This window comes from Neoarius graeffei, chromosome 2 (assembly GCF_027579695.1).
Source record: "Neoarius graeffei isolate fNeoGra1 chromosome 2, fNeoGra1.pri, whole genome shotgun sequence".
NCBI lineage: Eukaryota > Metazoa > Chordata > Actinopteri > Siluriformes > Ariidae > Neoarius > Neoarius graeffei.
The window spans coordinates 8,938,774-8,962,052 of NC_083570.1; the positions used below are offsets into that span (position 1 = coordinate 8,938,774).

General features: G+C 41.8%; 1 protein-coding gene across 1 annotated transcript; it reads right to left on the reverse strand.

Annotated features, from left to right (window-relative positions):
- Positions 1-18,199: 18,199 nt before the first annotated feature.
- On the reverse strand, positions 18,200-22,947 carry LOC132868735 (tripartite motif-containing protein 16-like). The gene is made up of 4 exons (XM_060901862.1): positions 22,282-22,947; positions 19,992-20,007; positions 19,578-19,688; positions 18,200-18,985 (listed from the first exon to the last, which is right to left on the reverse strand). Exons 1-4 carry the CDS (start codon positions 22,870-22,872, stop codon positions 18,297-18,299), a joined length of 1,407 nt encoding a protein of 468 aa, XP_060757845.1. The 5' UTR covers positions 22,873-22,947; the 3' UTR covers positions 18,200-18,296.
- Between the last annotated feature and the right edge of the window lie 332 nt (positions 22,948-23,279).

Genomic DNA, 23,279 nt, shown 5'->3' on the forward strand with positions numbered 1-23,279 from the left:
AGGAGAACACTGGAGAACCAGGAGGAAACCCACACTGACACGGGTCATTTTACCTTTGGGTCATTTTAACATTGTTAACAGACTGAAATGAATCTCCTGAAAGGCAGAAGAAAGAAATCTGCTAGTAGTGTTAACACAAGACTTTATCTAATCCCAGTCAGTGCAGGGTTCAAACCCCATCCACCAGAAATATCATTAAAATCAAAGGGAAAGGCAGAGACGAGGCGAGATCATAAACAGGAGATCTATCCAGAATAAACACGGCTCACAACTGAGGAGATTTACGAACACACTGGAAGGGTTCACAGTAACTTCTCCTTCTTTCTTGTGTTGAAAGGCAGTCAGCGTCCTTATTGTTGCATTGCTGCCACCTTCTGGATCAATTCCATGCACCATTATACAGTGTCTTGCAAAAGTATTCATCCCCCTTGATGTTTGTCCTGTTTTGTCGCATTACAAGCTGGAATTAAAATGGATGTTTTGGAGGGTTAGCACCATTTGATTTACAAACCATGCCGACCACTTAAAAGGTGAAAATTGTTGTTTTATTGTGACACAAACAATATTTAAGATAAAAAAGACAGAAATCTGGAGTGTGCATAAGAATTCACCCCCAAAGTCAATACTTTGTAGAGACACCTTTTGCTGCAATTACAGCTGCAAGTCTCTTGGGGTATGTCTCTATTAGCTTAGCACATCTAGCTCCTGGGATTTTTGCCCATTCCTCAAGGCAAAACTGCTCCAACTCCTTCAAGCTAGATGGGTTGCATTGGTGTACAGCAATCTTCAAGTTATGCCACAGATTCTCAGTTGGATTGAGGTCTAGGCTTTGATGAGGCCATTCCAAGATATTTAAATGTTTCCCTTTAAACCACTCCAGTGTAGCTTTAGCAGTATGTTTAGGGTCGTTGTCCTGCTGGAATGTGAACTTTTGTCTCAGTCTCAAACCTCTGGCTGACTCAAACAGGTTTTCCTCCAGAATTGCCCTGTATTTAGTGCCATCCATCTTTCCTTCAGTCCTGACCAGCTTTCCTGTCCCTGCAGATGAAAAAGATCCCCACAGCATGATGCTGCCACCACCATGCTTCACTGTAAGAATGGTGTTCTCAGGGTGATGGGTTTGCACCACACAGGGTGATGGGTTTGTGTTTCCCATGATGGCCAAAAAGATCAATTTTGGTCTCATCTGACCAGAGAATCTTCTTCCATGTGTTTGGGGAGTCTGCCACATGCTGTTGGGCAAACTCCAAACATGTTTTTTATCATTATTATTATTTTCTGTAAGTAATGGCTTTTTTTTCCTCGCCACTCTTCCATAAAGCCCCGCCCACTCTGTGAAGTGTACGACTTAAAGTGGTCCTATGGACAGATACTTCCATCTCCGCTGTGGATCTTTGCAGCTCCTTCAGTGTTATCGTTGGTGTCTTTGTTGCATCTCTGATTAATGCCCTCCTTCCCCGGTCTGTGAGTTTTGGTGGGCAGGGCCTTCTCTTGTCAGGTTTGTAGTGGTGCCATATTCTTTCCATTTTGCTATAATGAATTTAATGGCACGCCATGGGATATTCAATATTTGGGATATTTTTTATAACCCAACCCTGATCTATACTTCTCCATAACTTTGTCTCTGACCTGTTTGGAGGCTCCTTGGTTTTCATGTTGTTTGTTTTGTCATGTTACAGAGTCAGGGTCCTTCCAGAATAGGTTGATTTATATAGACACCATGTGACAGATCATGTGACACTGTGATTGCACACAGGTGGCTCTTAATCAACTAATTATGTGACTTATGAAGTGAATTGGTTGGACCAGCTCTTATTTAGGGGTTTCATATGAAAGGGGTGAATACATATGCACACTCCAGATTTCTGGGTTTTTTTCATCTTAATTATTGTATGTGTTACAATAAAACAACAATTTTCACCTTTAAAGTGGTCGGCATGTTGTGTAAATCAAATGGTGCTAACCCTCCAAACATCCATTTTAATTCCAGCTTGTAAGGCGACAAAACAGGACAAACACCAAGGGGGATGAATACTTTTGCAAGACGCTGTCCAGCAGCTTGCGGACATCCTGACCTCAGTATTAAAAGCTTCTGTCTGAAAATGAGTTCAGCACAGAAACTTCATCGCTGGGGGAAACTTTATTCTCCTGTGCTCTTATCTTTTATTCTGCAAAGCTTTGATTGTAATATTTGAATAAAAATCCCAAACTCACAGATAAACCTGGATTTATAAGGTTCTAAAAAAAAGTAAATTTTATTCAATGAAACACAACATGCATTTAATACAATTCAATACAACCTCTCTGTCTGTCTCTTTCTCTCTCTCTTTTCTCTCCAAGTCTTCATAATGGATCACCACCAGAACATTAGTGCATCGATGTTAACTGGACTTCCTGCATGTTTGCACCACCTTGATAACTGAAGCTTGATTATGCATTTTCTGAATCATTTAATGAAACAATGTCAGCTGTATGTAATTCGGCTAAAAAGGAGCAACAAACAAACAAACGAACAGTGACGAGCCATTTGGGAGCTGAACAAGTCGATTCTGACTGTAAATAGATGTTCAGTCCACATTATGTAGAACATTTTGGAATCATTGTTCAATTCACTGCTTATTCATGCAGTGTGACATCCTCACGATACACAACAAGATCTGTTTTTTGTCTTGTTAACTTCAAGAGAGAGAAAAAAGGAGGCTGGTGAGGGAACAACTCACTTATAGCTGTTATAGAGAGCGTGCACGTGACGTCACGAGGTCACGTGATATTTGTTTATCCGCCATTTTGGACGGCAAGGTCGCGCATAGAACTTAGACGAACCCGTTCTAATTATCAAGTGTGTGGGAGTAGATCTTTCGAGAATGGTTATATCTTGTTCAGCATTTGGTTCTACCAATAGACAGGGCCAAAAGGAGGGCCTGTCATTTTATAGATTCCCCGCAGATGAGGAGAGACGCGCAAAATGGGTGTCCGCTGTGCAAAGAGAAAACTGGAACCCCAGTTCTACCAGCCGAATTTGTAGTGAACACTTCATATCAGGTAGGTGTAATCTTCTAATTCAATACTCCTAGTACATCTGTTAAGTTGATTTTCGGATTGAATGATAACTGCATACTTAGAAACTAGACAGTCTCTAACGTTTAAAATGGCTATGCCTAGCCCTACTACCCTGGCCTAGTCTATGACAATGTTTTATCTTTTTGGCTCATATATGCCTTTGAAAGGCCAATCCATAGTAGGGATGGCGAAAACTAAAAAAAATCTTGACCGACCACCGAGCCTCATTAGCCGGTTAAAGTAGGTTAACCTTTGAGTTTAAACAGGGATGCAAACGGCGGATGCGCCTTTTGCACGGCTGAATCGCGCAGATCCGATTTGGGGGGGGGGGGCGTTGGAGTCTCATCTCATCTCATTATCTCTAGCCACTTTATCCTTCTACAGGGTCGCAGGCAAGCTGGAGCTGACTACGGGCGAAAGGCGGGGTACACCCTGGACAAGTCGCCAGGTCATCACAGGGCTGACACATAGACACAGACAACCATTCACACTCACATTCACACCTACGGTCAATTTAGAGTCACCAGTTAACCTAACCTGCATGTCTTTGGACTGTGGGGGAAACCGGAGCACCCGGAGGAAACCCACGCGGACACGGGGAGAACATGCAAACTCCACACAGAAAGGCCCTCGCCGGACCCGGGGTTCGAACCCAGGACCTTCTTGCTGTGAGGCGACAGCGCTAACCACTACACCACCGTGCCGCCAGGGGCGTTGGAGTGTCTGAATAATTTCATCAAAGTAAATTATGTATTAAAATTACTAAATGAGCAAATGCTGTTACAGTCCATGAAACATAGGAAGTATTAGTAATGAGAAGAAGGCAGTTGGTTAGAAAGCTGCGCACATTTGCACAGCTTCCGCGCAGGCGTGCGCAACTGTTTTTCAGACAAAAACATACATATTTACAACCCTGTCATTATCTGGAACTGAGTTTAGATTACGAACATTCTTAAGATAAAACGTCCTGCATAGTCTCTTTATGATAAACATCTTAATGCCACTTACCCGTGAGGTTATCAAGTAGACTTCTTTCTTCGGAACCTTCCAGAGGTATAGTTGGGATACCCATCCCGCAACAAAATATTTATAAGCTTCCAGGCTCTTGTAAGCTTTGAGGGCTTTGCCAGTGTAACATGATTAATGAGAAAATTGTAAATGTCATGGTAGGCCAGATCGGGCAAATCGCCGGCACCGCAGCTCCGAATTTCCCTGAACAAGGATTGCGGCAAGTTGTACGGATCTGCAATCCCCAACCTGGAACACTTTTCCACGTAACGCTGCCTCACGTCACCTTCAAGATGCTGAACAAACTTAGACAAGTAATCGCGCGATGTAGATGGGGTATTTTCCGAATTTTCTTGGGGATTACTCCCTGGATCCATTACGCTCGCGCAAGGTAAACTATCGTGATGCCGTCCAATGTGGCGGAGTACACACGTGCGGGTCACGTGACTGCACATCCTCTATAACGATAGTGACGACAGGCTCTAACTCGTTTCATGGACGTTCCACAACATTAAATGTAGATATAAATGGATAAAGAGTATGATGTGTCATTTTGTACACTGAAAAATACAACGGCAATTCCAAAAAAGTTGGGACGCTGTGTAAACTGGAAATAAAAAGAGAATGCGATAATTTGCAAATCATGGAAACCGACATTTCATTGAAAATAGTACAAAGACAACATTTCAAATGTTGAAACTGAGAAATTTTTATTGTTTTTTGAAAAATATACACTCATTTTGAATTTGATGTCAGCAAAATGGTTCAAGAAAGTTCAAGAAAGAACGGGGTGTGTTTACTACTGTGTTGCATCACCTCTACTTTTAACAATTCTCTGTTAACATTTGGGAACTGAGGAGACCAATTGCTGTAGTTTTGAAAGAGAAATGTTGTCCCATTCTTGCCTGATATACACTTTAAGCTGCTCAAAAGTTTGCGCTCTCCTTTGTCATATTTTGTGCTTCATAATGCACCAAATGTTTTCAATGGGAGACAGGTCTGGACTGCAGCAGGTCAGTTCAGCACCCAGACACTTTTACTACAGAGCCATGCAGTTTTAATATGCGCAGAAAGCGGTTTGGCGTTGTCTCGCTGAAAGAAGGAAGGCCTTCCCTGAAAAAGATTTTGTCTGGATGGCAGCATATTGCTCTGAAACGTGTTTATAGAGGAGCTTTCGCATGGGCCGAAAATCTGGAAACCCATTGAGTTGATTTTTCATGGACACACAGGGATCCCAGCCGTGTTCGTCCAAAATAAGTAAACAACTTGTATATATGTGCAAATGCAATGAAGGAACAGTAATGGTATGAGTGTCAAATTAATGAAAATTATTTAACATGAGAACAAACGAAGAATACATTTTAACATTTTGAGTCATATGATTAGCATTGTAGTGCTGCCTGTTTTTAGTCTACAATGCTCGTTGTCAAATCTCACATCAGTCAATATAAATCTTTTTTTTTGTTATAAAATCAGTAAAAATAACAAACAGTGGTGCTTGAAAGTTTGTGTACCCTTTAGAATTTTCTATATTTCTGCATAAATATGACTGAAAACATCATCAGAGTTTCACACAAGTCCTAAAAGTAGATAAAGAGAACCCAGTCAAACAATGAGGTAAAAATATTATACTTGGTCATTTATTTATTGAGGAAAATGATCCAATATTACATATCTGTGAGTGGCAAAAGTATGTGAACCTTTGCTTTCAGTATCTGGTGTGACCCCCTTGTGCAGCAATAACTGCAACTAAACGTTTCCGATAACTGTTGATCAGTCCTGCACACCGGCTTGGAGGAATTTTAGCCCGTTCCTCCGTACAGAACAGCTTCAACTCTGGGATGTTGGTGGGTTTCCTCACATGAACTGCTCGCTTCAGGTCCTTCCACAATATTTTGATTGGATTAAGGTCAGGACTTTGACTTGGCCATTCCAAAACATTAACTTTATTCTTCTTTAACCATTCTTTGGTAGAACGACTTATGTGCTTAGGGTCGTTGTCTTGCTGCATGACCCACCTTCTTTTGAGATTCAGTTCATGGACAGATATCCTGACATTTTCCTTTAGAATTCGCTGGTATAATTCAGAATTCATTGTTCCATCAATGATGGCAAGCCGTCCTGGCCCAGATGCAGCAAAACAGCCCCAAATCATGATAATTCTACGACCATGTTTCACAGATGGGATAAGGTTCTTATGCTGGAATTCAGTGTTTTCCTTTCTGCAAACATAACGCTTCTCATTTAAACCAAAAAGTTCTATTTTGGTCTCATCTGTCCACAAAACATATTTCCAATAGCCTTCTGGCTTGTCCACGTGATCTTTAGCAAACTGCAGACGAGCAGCAATGTTCTTTTTGGAGAGCAGTGACTTTCTCCTTGCAACCTTGCCATGCACACCATTGTTGTTCAGTGTTCTCCTGATGGTGGACTCATGAACATGTAGGTGTATTATGTTTATGTGTATGTAGATTGGTGTTAAGTGATCAATCTTTAATAATTAAATTGAATCAATCCCATTGAATCATTTAATTTGAATCATTTGAATTGAATCATACCATTGAAACAGTCTCATTGAATCAGTCTCATTGAATTGTTTAAATTGAATCATTTAAATTGAATCATTTAAATTGAATTATTTAAATTGAATCATTTAGTGAATCATTTAGTGAATCATACCATTATCGGGTATATTCAGAATTATTATGGTCACTTACCAAGCTGCAGCTAATAGTATTCATATACACCTTAAGAGTTCTTTTGAGATATGGGCGACTTCAAGAAGTATCGGAACAGCAGACAAACACACACAGTTTCAATAATAATGGAATTTATTATAACAAAGATAAAAATTGAATAGTAGCAGATGAAATCTTCTGTAAACAGTGTGTGTGTGTGTGTGTGTGTGTGTGTAGACAAAAGATTAGCTTTGTAGGCTAATTAGACAAAGGAAGGCTAGCTAGCATGTGTTTGTGTGTAAACAAATGATTGGCTTTCTCAGATATCAATGCGCTGCCGAAGCGCGCAGAAGGTGTTAGTACGCCTGTCATTATAGTGCGGACTTTCCATAGCATAGAAAATCGCTACATTTCAATTTGTGTAACTGAACTTGTTTCATATCACTGGTCATATAAACCTATCTAAACAGGAAAAATGTGGAAGAGTTTGGTCGCATCTAACTACAGCCCCAAAAAATACCGTTGGCTATACTGAGCCTAGCTACATTGCTAACAGGAGTGACAGCGCGTCTGACTGCGTCTGACTGACTGGGAGGTCGCGCAAAGCTCGGATAGGTACGGAGCAGCTCGTCTCAATTCAGATAAGAGCATATTTCATTATGGAAATACGGTGGACTGTTCCTTTAAGGCAAGACGTCCATATTTCTGAAGCTCAGTCTGCTCAGTCCTTTCCAAAGGCAATCCGAACATCGGCATCCTGAAGCACAGGGAGAAATATTACAGCTTCAGCTCCAAGCAGGCTGCGTATCAGTTCGCTTCAAACGCAGACGAGTACATCGAACTGATCGCGGAAAGAGCGAAGAGATCTCCGGAGCTGATCCAGCTGCTCGAGCTTCATCAGCAGTTTGCCAGCATAACTCCGTACTCTCAGGTATCATGGACGTGTGACTTACTTGTGTCTTCTCCTTCGCATCCTTGACCTACTCGCTGATCTCCAACACAAACTCCATTCTCCAGGAACACTCTTAGCCTACAAATATGGCTGATCCAGCACCTACATACTGATCCAACACAATCAGTCGCTGCGAATGAAGACTCCACACACACTCTGCACATTAAAACTGCTCAACTGCAATCCCATCCTTGTCCATCTCATCTGTGAGCCTGAGAGTAACAGGAAAATAATCAACAACAATGCGGTGAGCCAGTGCAAAGCAGCGTTTCTTAGAAAGTTTGTCTTCACAGATGCAGTCAGGTGAGAAATTGTTGGTGAAACCCATCAGCAAAAGTGAAAGCAGTACACAGACGGACACACACCTGCTGGAGAGCAACATCGTCAGATCTTACGAGTGGAACGAGTGGGAGCTGAGACGGAAAGGCATCAAACTGGTAAGCAGCTCCACCTGAAATACACTGGCATGATTAGATTACGCTCAAGCTGTCCGAAAAGCCCTGAAATAAGTTTAACACGTTATTTTGTTGAATGCACTCCAAGGCGAACCTGCGCCATAAGGTAACCCACTCAACGCAGACTGACCTGAGCCACATGAGGAGACACAACACCACGCAGACGTTCCTTCCAAAAGAAGCCGCCTGCCAGACGAAGAGAGACGGACAGAGTAACGTACCGAGACCTCAAGTCTACCTGGCTGGGCTGAGAGGAGGACCAACCACTCCCATGACCAAACTCGATTTAACTCCAGATGTGCATGAATAGTTAATTTGTTCGTTTGTTTGTTAGTTAGACCTAGTATTGAATGTTTGTATTGAATTGTTGCATTCTGGTTTCTGATTGGCCAGAAAATACTGATTAATTTTCTCTGAAAGTTTTGCAGGCGTATATTAATGCACTCGTTCGAATTTATGGTTTTCATCGTACCAGCTCGTTCCCAGGGATTTCTACGATGGACGCTAGACATAAACCGATTTTAAAAATCATTTATACGGTGATGTTTTCGTAACTGAAGGGAGATGTTCATTTAGCATTTCTGGAAGGAGTCTCCAGTGTAACAGTCAGAGGTAAAGTTTTGTGACACCTTCAGGACAGAGGAGTTTATGCTTCGCAGTTTCTTGGTTACAATATGATTTTTTTTTGTCTTATTAACTTTAAGAGAAGGATAATAGGCAGGCTGGTGAGGGAACGACTGTTAATGTAACTATAAATGGATAAAAAAAAACTATGATGTGAAATTTGTAATTGTTGGCAAAATGCTGTGGTACAAGAGGAATTGTGGGAGATGCTACTTTGGTACCGAATATCAGTCAAAGCAGCGCGCACACAATTATGAAAATGATCTTATTGGCTCTAATAATATTAAATATTATTATACATACAGGAGACTTTTTCAATGGAATAAAAATGTGTTCTATTCCCTTCTAGTGGGTTTCATTCATTCGGTTTGGTAGCATGCAATATTGTTAGCGTATCGCTTATCCTACGTGTATTACGTCAGTCTACCCACTAGAGAATGAGCGTTGAATATTATTTACGATATTGCATGGTTGTCAAGGCAACATTACGTCACATGTCGTAGACGTAAAACTTCCGCGTGAGTGAGCGAGCAACTGTGACAATTTGTGAACAAACATAACTTCTACGATTGCTTCGTTAAATACAGAAGATTTTGAGAGAATTTTGAAAGAGAAAGACGCGTTGAACACTCGGAAGGAATGTATAATAATAATAATAATAATAATAATAATAATATTGACTGGCTTTTTTTGTGGTCTATCAGATATATTCCATTCAGCTACTCGTCTTTGACTCATTCATTATCATGCTAGCTGAATGGAATATATGTGATATACCACTCAACGCCAGACAATATTTATTTAATTATCCTGAGGAATAACACAGCAGACTGTGAGGTTACACAAAAATAATCCACGCCAGCATGGATTTACCACTTTACCATCTTTGATTTATTAAAAAGTAGCAGGTGTATAAAATGAGATTGAAGCTTCTGCACACACACACACACACACACACACTGTCACACAGCCACACCCCTTTGACAGTCTGCACTCCTACTCTTTTTAAAGCCCCACCCACTCTGGCTCTGTGATATCGTATCTCACAGTGCAGCAGGACGCTCATTTCAAAGCACGCAATTCCGATCTCTACTGTATGTGTCGCTCTCTGGAAAAATGGCTGAGGCCAGTATTTCAGTAGCTCAGGACCAGTTCATGTGTCCAGTGTGTCTGGATCTCCTGAAGGATCCGGTGACTATCCCCTGTGGTCACAGTTTCTGTAAGGTGTGTATTAATGGCTGCTGGGATCAGGAGGATCAGAAGGGTGTCTACAGCTGTCCTCAGTGCAGAGACACTTTCACTACAAGGCCTGTTCTACGCAGAAACAACATGCTGGATGAAGTGGTGGAGAAACTGAAGAAGAAGACTGAAGTCTCATCCTGTTTTTGTGAACACAACACCGAGTCAGGTGCATCAGACAAAGAACAGGTGAGAAGGAGAAATGGTTTCAGACTGAATCCTTCGACATTTTGTTTCTAATCCTGCTTTACTCAGGCTATATGGTGTAAAAATGTCATGACTTCTATTGATTATAAATAATAAATATGTTCCATGTATCCTGTAGATGTGAACAGTTTTACAAGCACATACTGAGTACCTTTGACCTCACTCAGAGAGAGCCAGGATATGGATGATCTTTAACTTGAATTGCAGTTAATAATCTCCCACCTTCGAGCTGTCTTTGAGTGAACACTTTACAGTTAGTAAAGTTAGTATTTAACTCAGGATGTAACATCATTTCATTCATTCTTGTCAGAGTGAGTTAAAGTTGAAGGAGGAGCAGATAAAATCCCAGCAGAGAATCCAGGAGAAGCAGAAGAAGGTGCAGGAGCTGAAACAGGCTGTGAACACTATAAAGGTGAGCAGTGAGCAGAGACAGAGCTGCTCCTAGAAACACACACAACATGGACAACGAGTCATTTACAGTCCCAGTAAGAGAGGGAATGATAGATGAGCTTTAAATCTTGTGTGTGTCCTAACAGCTCAGTGCACAGACAGCAGTGGAGGACAGTGAGAGGATCTTTACTGAGCTGATCAGCTCCATGGAGAAAAAGCGCTGGGAGGTGACGGAGCTGATCAGAGATCAGGAGAAGGCTGAACTGAGTCGAGCTGAAAGTACACTGCTCCGTTTCCAGTCTCTTGGTGTCTCTTCTGGACGTGGCGACTCATCCATCATTACTGTCCATCAACATGTTTCATTTGATGGAGTGAGGAATTATCTCTCAGAGATGAAAAAGCAATTCAACAAAATCCCTTCATATGGTGAGAGGAAGTAAAATGTTATAAATCCGCGCATATACATAAAAAAAGATTCATTGTACTTATCTGAACTTAACATTGTCGCAGCTACCATCTGAAAGATATTTCACTTATACAGTTCATCAGTCATATTAAGATCATTTATTTTGCCAATATTCATAAATTCAAACATCGTGTTTCCTAAAATCACACTCTGATCATTGTATATTATTCCACCTCCATTTTCTCTCCTTCACAGCAGTTTGGATGAATTTACCTTCAGAGCTGAAGACTCGAGAAGATTTTCTACAATGTATGTATGCATCTCTCTCTCTCTCTCTCTCTCTCTCTCTCTCACACACACACACACACACACACACACACACACACACACACAGTGCTGCCAGATCATTAAGAACATATGTTGTTCTTGGAGACGTTTCCTTCCACAATAAAGAGAAGTGAAGAATGGAGGTGTCATGTTGAGTGTCGCTGACAGCACAGCGCTGGTGAAGTTCGATATGTTTGATCCATGAATGTATATGAAGGTTAATAACATTCTAGTCATTTTCTTTCCTGAAGTTTATACAAGAATCAAGTCAAGTTTATTTGTATCGCACTTTTAACAAGAGACATTGCCACAAAGGGCGGCACGGTGGTGTAGTGGTTAGCGCTGTCGCCTCACAGCAAGAAGGTCCTGGGTTTGAGCCCCGGGGCTGGCGAGGGCCTTTCTGTGTGGAGTTTGCATGTTCTCCCCGTGTCCGCGTGGGTTTCCTCCGGGTGCTCCGGTTTCCCCCACAGTCCAAAGACATGCAGGTTAGGTTAACTGGTGACTCTAAATTGACCGTAGGTGTGAGTGTGAATGGTTGTTTGTGTCTATGTGTTGCCCTGTGATGACCTGGCGACTTGTCCAGGGAGTACCCCGCCTTTCGCCCGTAGTCAGCTGGGATAGGCTCCAGCTTGCCTGCGACCCTGTAGAAGGATAAAGCGGCTAGAGATAATGAGATGAGATGAGACATTGCCACAAAGCAGCTTTACAGAAAATTAAAGACTTTGACCATGAGCTAATCCATCCGTCCATTATCTGTAGCCGCTTATCCTGTGCAGGGTCGTGGGCAAGCTGGGGCCTGGCTGGGTACACCCTGGACAATTCGCCAGATCATTGCAGGGCTGACACATAGAGACAAACAACTATTCACACTCACACCTACGGTCAATTTAGGGCCACCAATTAGCCTAACCTGCATGGAGCACCAAGAGAACATGTAAGCTCCACACATAAAGGCCCCCATCGGCCACTGGGCTTGAACCCAGAACCTTCTTACTGTGAGGCGACAGTGCTGTACCACTGTGCCACCACATGAGCTAATTTTATCCCTAATTTATCCCCTATGAGCAAGCCTATGGCGATGTTTGCAAGGAAAAACTCCCTCAGGCGACATGAGGAAGAAACCTTTTGAGGAACCAGACTCAAAAGGGAACCCATCCTCATTTGGGTGATAACTGATAGCATGATTATAAATAACTCTCTTCCATAACTGTGTCCTACAGAACCACAAATTATAACTGTGTAACCAGGAACTTCATTATAGTTTTAACACGGTCTGTTTTGTTGAAGTTATAAACTGTTCATTGATGGAAACTTGAGCGCAAAACTGTTCAAGACAACTGCAGTCCTAAAGTTAGCAAGTCAGCTGTAGTTCTCAGACATAAATATATTACTGTAAGTGTCCAGAGCGTCTTCTAAGTATGACTTTCAACTGTCCATATGGGACCATCCTCCACAGGAGTGATGTGATGAGACTCCAGCCAGAAGTAGGGCATCAGGATGGATCAGGCAGGTCCGAGGAGCAGAAGAGGTCAGCATCACTGGTTTCTCAGGATTGACATGTAACTCAACAGAGACAGACAGAAGGAAGATATGAGAGAGAGAGAGAGAGAGAGAGAGAACAAAGGTTGTGAGGTATGCCCAGTGTCACCTTATGAATAAGAACAGTATATATTTTACGCTGAGTGCAAGCAGGGACTCTGGCAACACTAACTATGACAGCATATTTAAAAGGGAGAGCCAGAAGGTAACACAGGCATGAGGGAGCCCCGGGACATAAAGCAGCAGCCATTCCACCATCAACAAACCTGAGTGAGTGAGAGTGGGGGACTGACAACATCCATATATCCCAGTTTACCAAAACACTCTATGCCTGAGGACTCACCAGAGTTACTCCTTTACCGAATAAAAAACTATCTTGACTGAAAAGACATATTTTCAGCCTAGACTTAAACACTGAGACTGTGTCTGAGTCCTGAACACTACTTGGAAGGTTGTTCTATAACTGTGGGGCTTTGTAAGAAAAGGCTCTGCCCCCTGATATTGCCTTCACTATATGAGGTACCAACAAATAACCTGCACCTTTTGATCTAAGTAGGCATGGTGGGTCATAAAGGACCAGAAGTTTGTTCAAGTACTGTGGTGCAAGACCATTCAGTGCTTTAAAGGTCAATAGTAGTATTGTATAATCAATACGAAATTTGATTGGGAGCCAGCGCAGTGTGGATAAGACAGGGGTGATGTGGTCATATCTTCTAGTTCTAGTAAGGACCGTTGTTGCTGCATTTTGAACTAACTGGAGCACTTATTGGAACATCCAGACAGTAAGGCATTACAGTCATCCAACCTGGAGGTAAGAAAAGCATGAACTAGTTTTTCTGCATCTTAGTGACATTAAATTTCTTATCTTGGCAATATTTCTGAGATGAAAGAAAGCTATCTGGGTAATGTTATCATTATGAGTTTCAAATGAAAGACTGGAGTCGATGATCACACTGAGGTCTTTTACTGCTGCACATGAAGAAAAAAGCAGTGGACCGAAGACAGAACCTTGTGGAACACCAAACTTTACCTCAGCATGCATAGAAAAATCACCATATACATCAAGAAACTGATAGTGATCAGTTAAATAAGAGCTGAGTCAGGAGAGGGCCGTTCTCTTAACTCCCACAACATTTTCTAGTCTATCCAGGAAAATGGAATGATCAATAGTGTCAGAGTCTGCACTAAGGTCAAGCAACACAAGCAGCGAGACACAGTCCAGATCAGATGCCAACAACAGGTCATTTACTACTTTAACCAGTGCTGTCTCTGTGCTATGATGAGTCTAAATCCTGACTGATACATTTCATGGTTGTTATTCCAATGTAAATATGAGCATAACTGCTGTGCCACAGCTTTTTCTAGGATCTTGGAGATAAAGGGGAGGTTTGATAATGGCCTTTCATTGGGCTGACAGGGGTCGAGGTCAGGTTTTTTAATCAGGGGGTTGATAACTGCAAGTTTAAAGGATTTGCGTATGTAGCCAATTCTAAGGGAAGAATTGATTATTTCTAGAAGAGCTTAAATTGCTTCTGGTATTATCTGTTTGAAGAGACATGTAGGTAAGAGATTAGTACACAAGAAGAAGATTTTGATGTGGAAATTAATGAAATTAATTTGATTTCTCGAAGAGGAGTAAAACATTCTAATTGCTGAGCTTATACAGTTATATTGTTAACGACTGGGCTATTTAAGTTGTCTGGGCTTAAATGAGTAGTTTGAATTTTTTTGTTGGATATTTTCAATTTTGTGATTGAAAAAAATTATGAAGTTGTTGCTGCTGCATATTGCAGGTGCATGTGTGTCTGTAGTGGTCTTTTTCTTAGTTAATTTTGCTACAGTTTTAAAAAGGAATCCAGGATTATTTTGTTATCTTTGATTAGGGTGGAGAGATACATTGATCTTGCAGCACTAGGAGCTTTTCTATACTTCAGGAAGCTCTCCTTCCATGCTAATTTGAATACGACCAATTCTACAAGGAATATCATCTAACTGTGTAATCTCTCCTGCTCTCTCTCTCTCTCTGATATAATGTGTAAGAAACTGAGGGTGTGAGAGAGTGTCAATATGAGGCACTAATGAATTACTGGTTTAATTATGACTCATTGTACCCCAGTGTTTAATACACGATAAACTTTATTGCGCAACATCTCTTTTCTTTCAGATTTCTGTTATCTGACTCTGGATCCCAACACGGCACATGGTTCCCTCCATCTGTGTGAGAAGGACAGAGCGGTGAGACGCAGTTATAAAGAGAAGCTGTTCCCTTGTCACCCTGAGAGGTTTACCTCCATCGCTCAGGTGTTGTGTAAGGAGAGTGTGTGTGGACGCAGTTACTGGGAGGTGGAAAGGAGCAGTGAGGGATGTGTGTACATCTCAGTCTCATATAAAGGGACCAATAAAAAAGAGCAGCCCAGACGGACCATATTTGGGTACAACGATCAGTCGTGGAGTCTGGTGTGTTCTCGGACTCCTCTTCATTTCTATCACAACAACATTAAGACCGAGTTCGGAGTTCCGTCACCTTCCAGAATAGGAGTGTATGTGGATCACAGTGCAGGAACTCTGTCCTTCTACAGCGTCTCTGACAGGATGAAGCTCCTCCACAGAGTCCACACCACATTCACTCAGCCTCTATACGCTGGGTTTACTCTGTGGGCTCCTGAATCAGTTGTCAGGTTTTCTGATCCACAATAATGGATCATTAATGTATAGTATCCTGTACTGAGTGCTGCGGAGTTCTGGTCTGAAGGTGTTGATTAATTCCCTATAACAGCAGCTCTGACAGTAGTGCAGCTGCAAATCATTAGTGTTTCTATAGTAACAGCTCGTGTATGTTTCTCACAAGCATTTCACCTAAAATACTCTCTCTTACTGCCACTCGACATGAACATGGTGGTCTCTGAAAGACTATACAGGCATCTGCCCAGGAGGTTGTGCCAGTTTTAGGGCTTGAGCAGTTTTTCGTCTCTTGTGTCTCTCATCCTTTGATTTCCGTCGATTGGATTCAAAGGTCTCAACTCCATTGCAGACCACACGCCTCCAGAGCAGTCTATCAGTTGATGCTGTAGCCCAATCAATAATCCCACACTCTTTAAAAGTTCTTTTTAGGGCATCCTTGTATCTCTTCTTAGGAGCACCAATGCTTCTCATTCCTGTGGATCGCTGACTGAAGAAAAGCTGTTTTGGAAGTTGTTTTGCATCCATTTTAACAACATGTCCATACCACCTCAGCCAATTTTGCTGAAGCATAGCCTCGATGCTTGTTAAGGAGGCTCTATCAAGAATTGCAGCATTGGTAACACGATCATACCATTGGGCATTCATGATGGATCGTACCATAGGCATCTTCAGTGAAATTTCTCAAGTTGTTTTACTTGATATTGGTACGTAGTCCATGTTTTTGACCCATACAGGAGCGTTGGTATTATAGTGGCATTATAGACTCTTATTTTAGTTTTCAACTCAAGTTTGTGATGATCAAAATCATGCTTACGTAGCTTGCCAAAAGCTGTTGCTCCAGCACTGATGTTGTTATTAATTTCATGGTCAAGGGAAATATCACCTGACACATAGCTGATGAGATATTTAAAGTGTGGGACTACCTTAAGAACAGTTCCATCCACAGAAATTTCAGGTTGGGTGGTGATTGGGATGGAGGTGTCAGAGGCAGGTCGACACACAACCTCTGTTTTCGTGCAGTTCAGTGATAACCTGAGTCTTTTGTAGGCTTCTGCAAAGGCATCTGTGATTCTCTGCAAGCCAGCTTCTGAGTATGAACAGAGCGCAGCATCATCACTATACTGAAGTTCCACAACTGAGGCTGTAGACACCTTACTTTTAGCTTGCAAACGATGTAGGTTGTACGATTGTATTGATAAACTATCTGTATTCCATGATAAGAAGAAGAACAACAACAACTTTATTCATCACATGTACACTTGTGAAATTCCTCTCTGCATTTAACTCATCTGAAGTAGTGAACGCACATGTGAGCAATGAGCACAAACACGTGCTCAGAGCAGTGGGCAGCCGTGCTACAGCAACCAGGGAGCAGTTAGGGGTTAGGTGCCTCGCTCAAGAGCACCTCAGCCTAAGGGCACCCCATGTTAACCTAACGACATGCCTTCATGTCGAAACCCACGCAGACTCCACACAGAAAGGCCCCCGTCAGCTGCTGGGCTGAAACCCAGAACCTTCTTGCTGTGAGGCGACAGTCAAGTCAAGTCAAGTTTATTTGTATAGCGTTTTTAACAAACATTGTCGCAAAGCAGCTTTACAGAATTTCAACAACTTAAAACATGAGCTAATTGTATCCCTAATCTATCCCCAATGAGCAAGCCTGTGGCGACGGTGGCAAGGAAAAACTCCCTCAGACTACATGAGGAAGAAACCTCGAGAGGAACCAGACTCAAAAGGGAACCCATCCTCATTTGGGCAACAACAGACAGCATGACTATAATATTAACAGTTTTATCATGAGGACAGTTTCGTTGATGTTATAATTCTTCATTGATGGAAACTTGAGTGCAAAACTGTTCATGATAACTGCAGTCCTAAAGTTAGCAAGTCAACTTTAGTCCTCAGCCATAAAAGCATTACTGTAAGAGTCCAGAGCATCCTCCAGGTATAGTCCAGTAACAGTGCTAACCACTACACCACCGTGCTGCCCAGATTATGCAGATTCGGCTTGGCTACATGCAGGACAGCACCTGTGAAGAGAGCAAACAATGTAGTGGCTACACAGCTTTGTATTACACTAACTTTCACAGGAAAAGGTTCCAGTTCTTCATCTTCACAGAGAACAGAAACAGTCATCCCATCATGGAGAAGACGAATCAGTGTGATCAGTTTATCTGGGCACAAGGAATTCTCCAAAGAACCTCTCTATTCACTGAGAGCAAGAGATACTAAGAAATACTGAATAACGTAGCACTCCAGCATCATGAAGCTGAGAAATTTACTGGACTTATTGTCTTTTTTTTTTTAACGAGACTAAAAAGCTGCTGTTCCATTACAGTATGACACACAGCAGGGACTGAATAAACCATTCATCTCATCATGAATCAATATTATTGATTATATTTATGATAAGACAAGTTTTCAGTCTGTTCTGATGTGAGTTCAGCAAAAATATTGAAAATGGTTCATTTCTTGCAGGGTCACGTGTCCATGAGCATCCTCTAATGGTCAGAAATGATAAGACAAGTTTAAATTGCAGTCATTTAAATTTAATGAATAAATCACTCAATTTTTCATTTTCTGAAAATTTATAAAGAAATAAATGGCTAAAGTGAGATAAAGGAATTCTTTAAAGTAAATTTGATTTTATTGTCGCCTACACATGAATGCTAAATGGTAAATGTGGCCAGAGATCGATTTCTGTACTTCAATAGAAAGTATCATGCATGTCATTTATGTTCTTTTCCCATTTTGTCCTTTCTTTCTGTCCATGAAGTGTATGCGGTGAAATCACATTTTAAAATCAGAACTCCAGATATAATTCTATAATATGTGAATACAATCAAGTTGTTATTTGGAGTCTCAGTTTTACAGAGTAGCACCACATCACTGAAACACACACAGCCTTTCAACATCAATTCTGTATCTTCACTAAAAGACACACAAGAGGATTTACAGCAGGACCGTGTCTTACTACAAGCACTAAAAACTACAGAGACGCTGTAGAAGGACAGAGTTCCTGCACTGTGATCCACATACACTCCTATTCTGGAGGGGGATGGAACTCCGAGATCAGTCTTAATGCTGTTGTGATAGAAAGAGAGAGAAGAAGAAGAACACCACAGACTCCAGGACTGACTGTTGTATCCAAACCCACACTCATTACCCTCTCCTTTCCTGCTGATGTCTTTATATGAGACTGATATGGACACATCACCAGCAGCACCGCTCCACTCCACCTCCCAGTAACAGCGTCCACACACTCTCTCCTTACACAACACCTGCCTGCAGTAATCAAATCTCTCTGGATGATCAGAGTAACGCTGCTCTCTCTCACTGACTCTCAGCGCTCTGTTCTTCTCAGACAGAATGAGGAGACGATGTGCCGTGTTGGGATCCAGAGTCAGATAACAGAAATCTAAAATAAAAGAGAAAAACAAACTGAACAATGTGAACATGAATATCCGCGCTGGGGGCGTGGTCACGAAAACAGCAGTTCGGTTGCAGTGAAAACTTTTCTCTGTAGAACCCTGTCACTCCCCCCTCCCCCCACTCTGGGCTCAAGAACACAGCAAAAGGGCAATAATATAACAAGAACCAATCAGAATTCAGATACAACAACCAATCAGAATCCAGATACATTCAGTTGCCAAGTAAAATTGTAACCTGTCAAAGTTCTCGAGCCCTCGTGCTGTTTTACCGTTAGATCAATCACATATCAGCTTAAACTAGCATTCTAAACCTAGTTAAAGATCCCACAGAAGAGAGCCGACTCCCCCTGCCAGCCTCATGGAACTGAATAAGTTGACTTAATTAAAAAGTTGACTGTTCTATGAAAGGGTGTATTTGCATGATCATTATTATTTTACTAGTGGCATAAAATTGTCTTGAAAAGACGTCAACAATAATATCGTTTATCGCAATAATTTCTGAGACAATATATCATCCAACAAAATTTGTTATCGTGACAGGCCCAGAAGCGTGTGTATGTGTGTGTGTTTTAGATTTACATTTCAGAAACTCTTCTCTGCTCTGTGGTTCTGGTTCTGAAATGATCTGAACTGCTGCAGCTGTGGAGAGAAAAATAGAAACATGAGTTTGTGTAAAAGATGGAAAGAGTTTAAAGTGATCCAGTCAGTTTATTCATTTTAAATCAGTGTTTTAGTTCAAAGTGTCGGGTGAATAAAGTGTCTGCAGAAAAGAAAGCAGGAGCATCGCTAAGAAATAACACATCACTGTGTTTCTCCAGCAGGAACAGCTCCTCTTACCATGTGGAGGGATTTTGTTGAATTCCTCCTCACAGAATTCCTCGAGTCTCTTTTTCAGATCTGAGAGAGAATTCCTCACTCCATCAAATGAGAGATGTTGATGGACAGTGACGCTGGATGTGTGAAAATTTGGTCTGTCCCGTGGAGGAGAGCGACGTCCAGAAGCTAAAACCTACAGAAAGCAAATGAAATGTAAAACCCACTTGTGATGTCAGACAGGGACATTTATTGTTCCCTTAATGAGAGGTGTTTTAGAGAGTGTGTGAGGAACAGCTGGCTCTGTAGATCAGACAGTGAGTGTTACCTGGAGGAAATGGATGTGATCGTGTGTGTGTGAAAGCTGCTCCAGCTCAGTGACTCTCCTCTGAAGATCAGCAATCTCCTGCTCCAGTTGCTCCAGGAGTCGTTCAGCTCGACTCAGTTCAGCCTTCTCCTGATCTCTGATCAGCTCCGTCACCTCCCAGCGCTTTTTCTCCATGGAGCTGATCAGCTCAGTAAAGATCCTCTCACTGTCCTCCACTGCTGTCTGTGCACTGAGCTGTTAGGACACACACACACACACACACACACACACACACACACACACACACAAGATTTAAAGCTCATCTATCATTCCCTCTCTTACTGGGACTGTAAATGACTCGTTGTCCATGTTGTGTGTGTTTCTAGGAGCAGCTCTGTCTCTGCTCACTGCTCACCTTTATAGTGTTCACAGCCTGTTTCAGCTCCTGCACCTTCTTCTGCTTCTCCTGGATTCTCTGCTGGGATTTCATCTGCTCCTCCTTTAACTCACTCTGAGGACAAATAAAATACATTCAGCTTTTTATACAGTACGAGCGAACTGGTTCCATATTAATGTCAGTTCAAAGTACATTCATGTTTCGCTCTGAAGGTTATGTACTCTGTGTGTGTGTGTGTGTGTGTGTGTGTGTGTGTGTGTGTGTGTGTGTGTGTGTGTGTGTGTGTGTGAGAGAGAGAGAAATGTTCACTAACTGGTCTGGGCTGGGTTTCCCGAAAGCCTCTTAAGGCCAAGAGAGTTTTAAATGACCTCTTAAGATCCATCATCAAGCTAACGTGGTTTTCCCGAACAACATCGTAGCACAAGTCGTCCTTTAGTTTGCTCGGAATTTACGAGAGACCCGGAGCACTCGTTCAAAACAAAGAGCGACTCGCTCGCTGCCGAATCCACAGAATGTGCATGCGGCTCTGAGGGACTCTCACAGTCAGCGGGGGAAACTGGGGTTGAATCTGCTGGTGGGGTTCAATTAGTTTTCTTCTACATTGTAAGTACATTGAGTTAATTATCAGAGGTGGACAGTAACGAAGTACATTTACTTGAGTTCTGTACTTAAGTACACTTTTTGAGTATCTGAACTTTACTTGAGTATTTTTTTTGGAAACTTATGACTTTAACTTCACTCCATTTGAAAGACAAATATCGTCCTTTTTACTCCACTACATTTCTATCAAGGTCCTCGTTACTCGTTACTATGAAGCAGCTTTGAAAGTGGATGTTTTTTCTTTTCTAAAACGTGATTGGTTTTTTTCGCAGGTGACACTGAGACAGTCTATCAGTAATCACTAGGGTCACGTCACGTCCATAGACTGGATAAAATCAAGATCAATGATTTCTCCGCAGCATTATTTAACACGATCAGTTGATGGCAGAATGGAAGGAGACGGTTCTTCTGGGGAATGCACACACCCACGGTTCTATAGCTAGAACCCATGGTTCAGTTTTCTGAAAGGAATAAAGAGTCATTTTGCTTTAAATGTTTGCTTTGTTTGCCTAAAACGGAGCACATCACAGCCTACAAAAACTCGCCATCCCACCTGTGGAAGCATATTGAGGGATATAAACGTTTTATTAGCTTGTAGTGAAGTTGTCTGTGCTTTTAGAGTTAGTGATAATGTTGAAATAACTATGTAGTCTGATTAGTCAAATGATTTTCTGTGGATTTGCCCGCCAAGTTGCCATAGTCTTGTCCATGGCTAATGTTTACACACAGCTAGTTAACTTGGACACTGTTAGTTATGTCCAATATGATTGCCTTTAGCAGCTACTAATGCCTATATCGGGGACGCGAACTGCAAAGACCCACTTTGTCCTGTTGCTCTTTAGACTCCTTCTTATGAGTGAATTCCGGAAAACCACACACAGAGACAACGTTCATTCTTTAAGAGAGTCTCTCAACTCTCTCTTTAGGTCTAAAGGGCAACGTTATCAGGAAACCCACCCGGAACCAGATTACGACCATCACTGAAGATAAATTTAACACTCTGTTCACCAGAACACAGACAATTTTAATCAGCTTTTACAGAATCCTTCTGATTGAGACACACATTGAAATTAAAGTTCAAATCATATCACTGACTAAAGCACCTGTTTCTAGATGGGAAACTGTAATTAAGATGATTTAATTCTGGAAAGATTTCTAGTTCTCACCTGTTTCTCAGCTCTTTCTGTTGCAACTGAAACAGCGTCATGGTCTTTGTGTTTCTCCAACGTGCACAAATAACAGACGCAGGTTTGATCAGTACGACAGTAGATCTTCAGCACTTCACCATGTTCAGAGCAGATCTTCTCTTGGAGTTTTGCTGAGGCTTCAATTAATGTGTGTTTTTTCAAAGCAGGACGTTCAAGATGAGGTTTCAGATGAATTTCACAAAATGAAGTCAAACACATCAGACAGGACTTGACGGCTTTGTGTTTTCTTCCGGTGCAGAAATCACACTCCACATCTCCAGGTCCAGCGTAACAGTGAGCAGGAGAAGCAGCTTGGACTTCAGTCTTCTTCAGTTTCTCCACCACTTCATCCAGCATGTTGTTTCTGCGTAGAACAGGCCTTGTCGTGAAAGTGTCTCTGCACTGAGGACAGCTGTAGACGCCCTTCTGATCCTCCTGATCCCAGCAGCCATTAATACACACCTTACAGAAACTGTGACCACAGGGGATAGTCACCGGATCCTTCAGGAGATCCAGACACACTGGACACATAAACTGGTCCTGAGCTACTGAAATACTGGCCTCGGCCATTTTCCTGAAATCGCAACGAGAGAGAGAGAGAGAGATCAGTTTTGTTTTCTCTGAAATGACAAGTTACTTCCTGGTTCTGTGTGTGAAAGAGAGAGAGAGAGAGAGAGAGAGGAGGAGCACAAACACAGAGAGATCATGAACACTCCTCTATTAACCATTTCATCTCCCTTCAGTGCAGAAATTTAACCCATGTCGCCGGACTGATTAGGATTAATTTCATGAAATACTCACAGAATGGATCTTAATTTTCTGGACTTTTCCACCTACTGACACCTCAAGCACAACTTTCAGCCTTGTTGATAAATTACACTTGAACAGCTTTTTCCTCGTGACATCTTTAAACTGATCTTCATCCCTAAAGAATGTTGCAGCCATTTTAAAAGTGAGGAGGACGGAGCTGTCAGGAA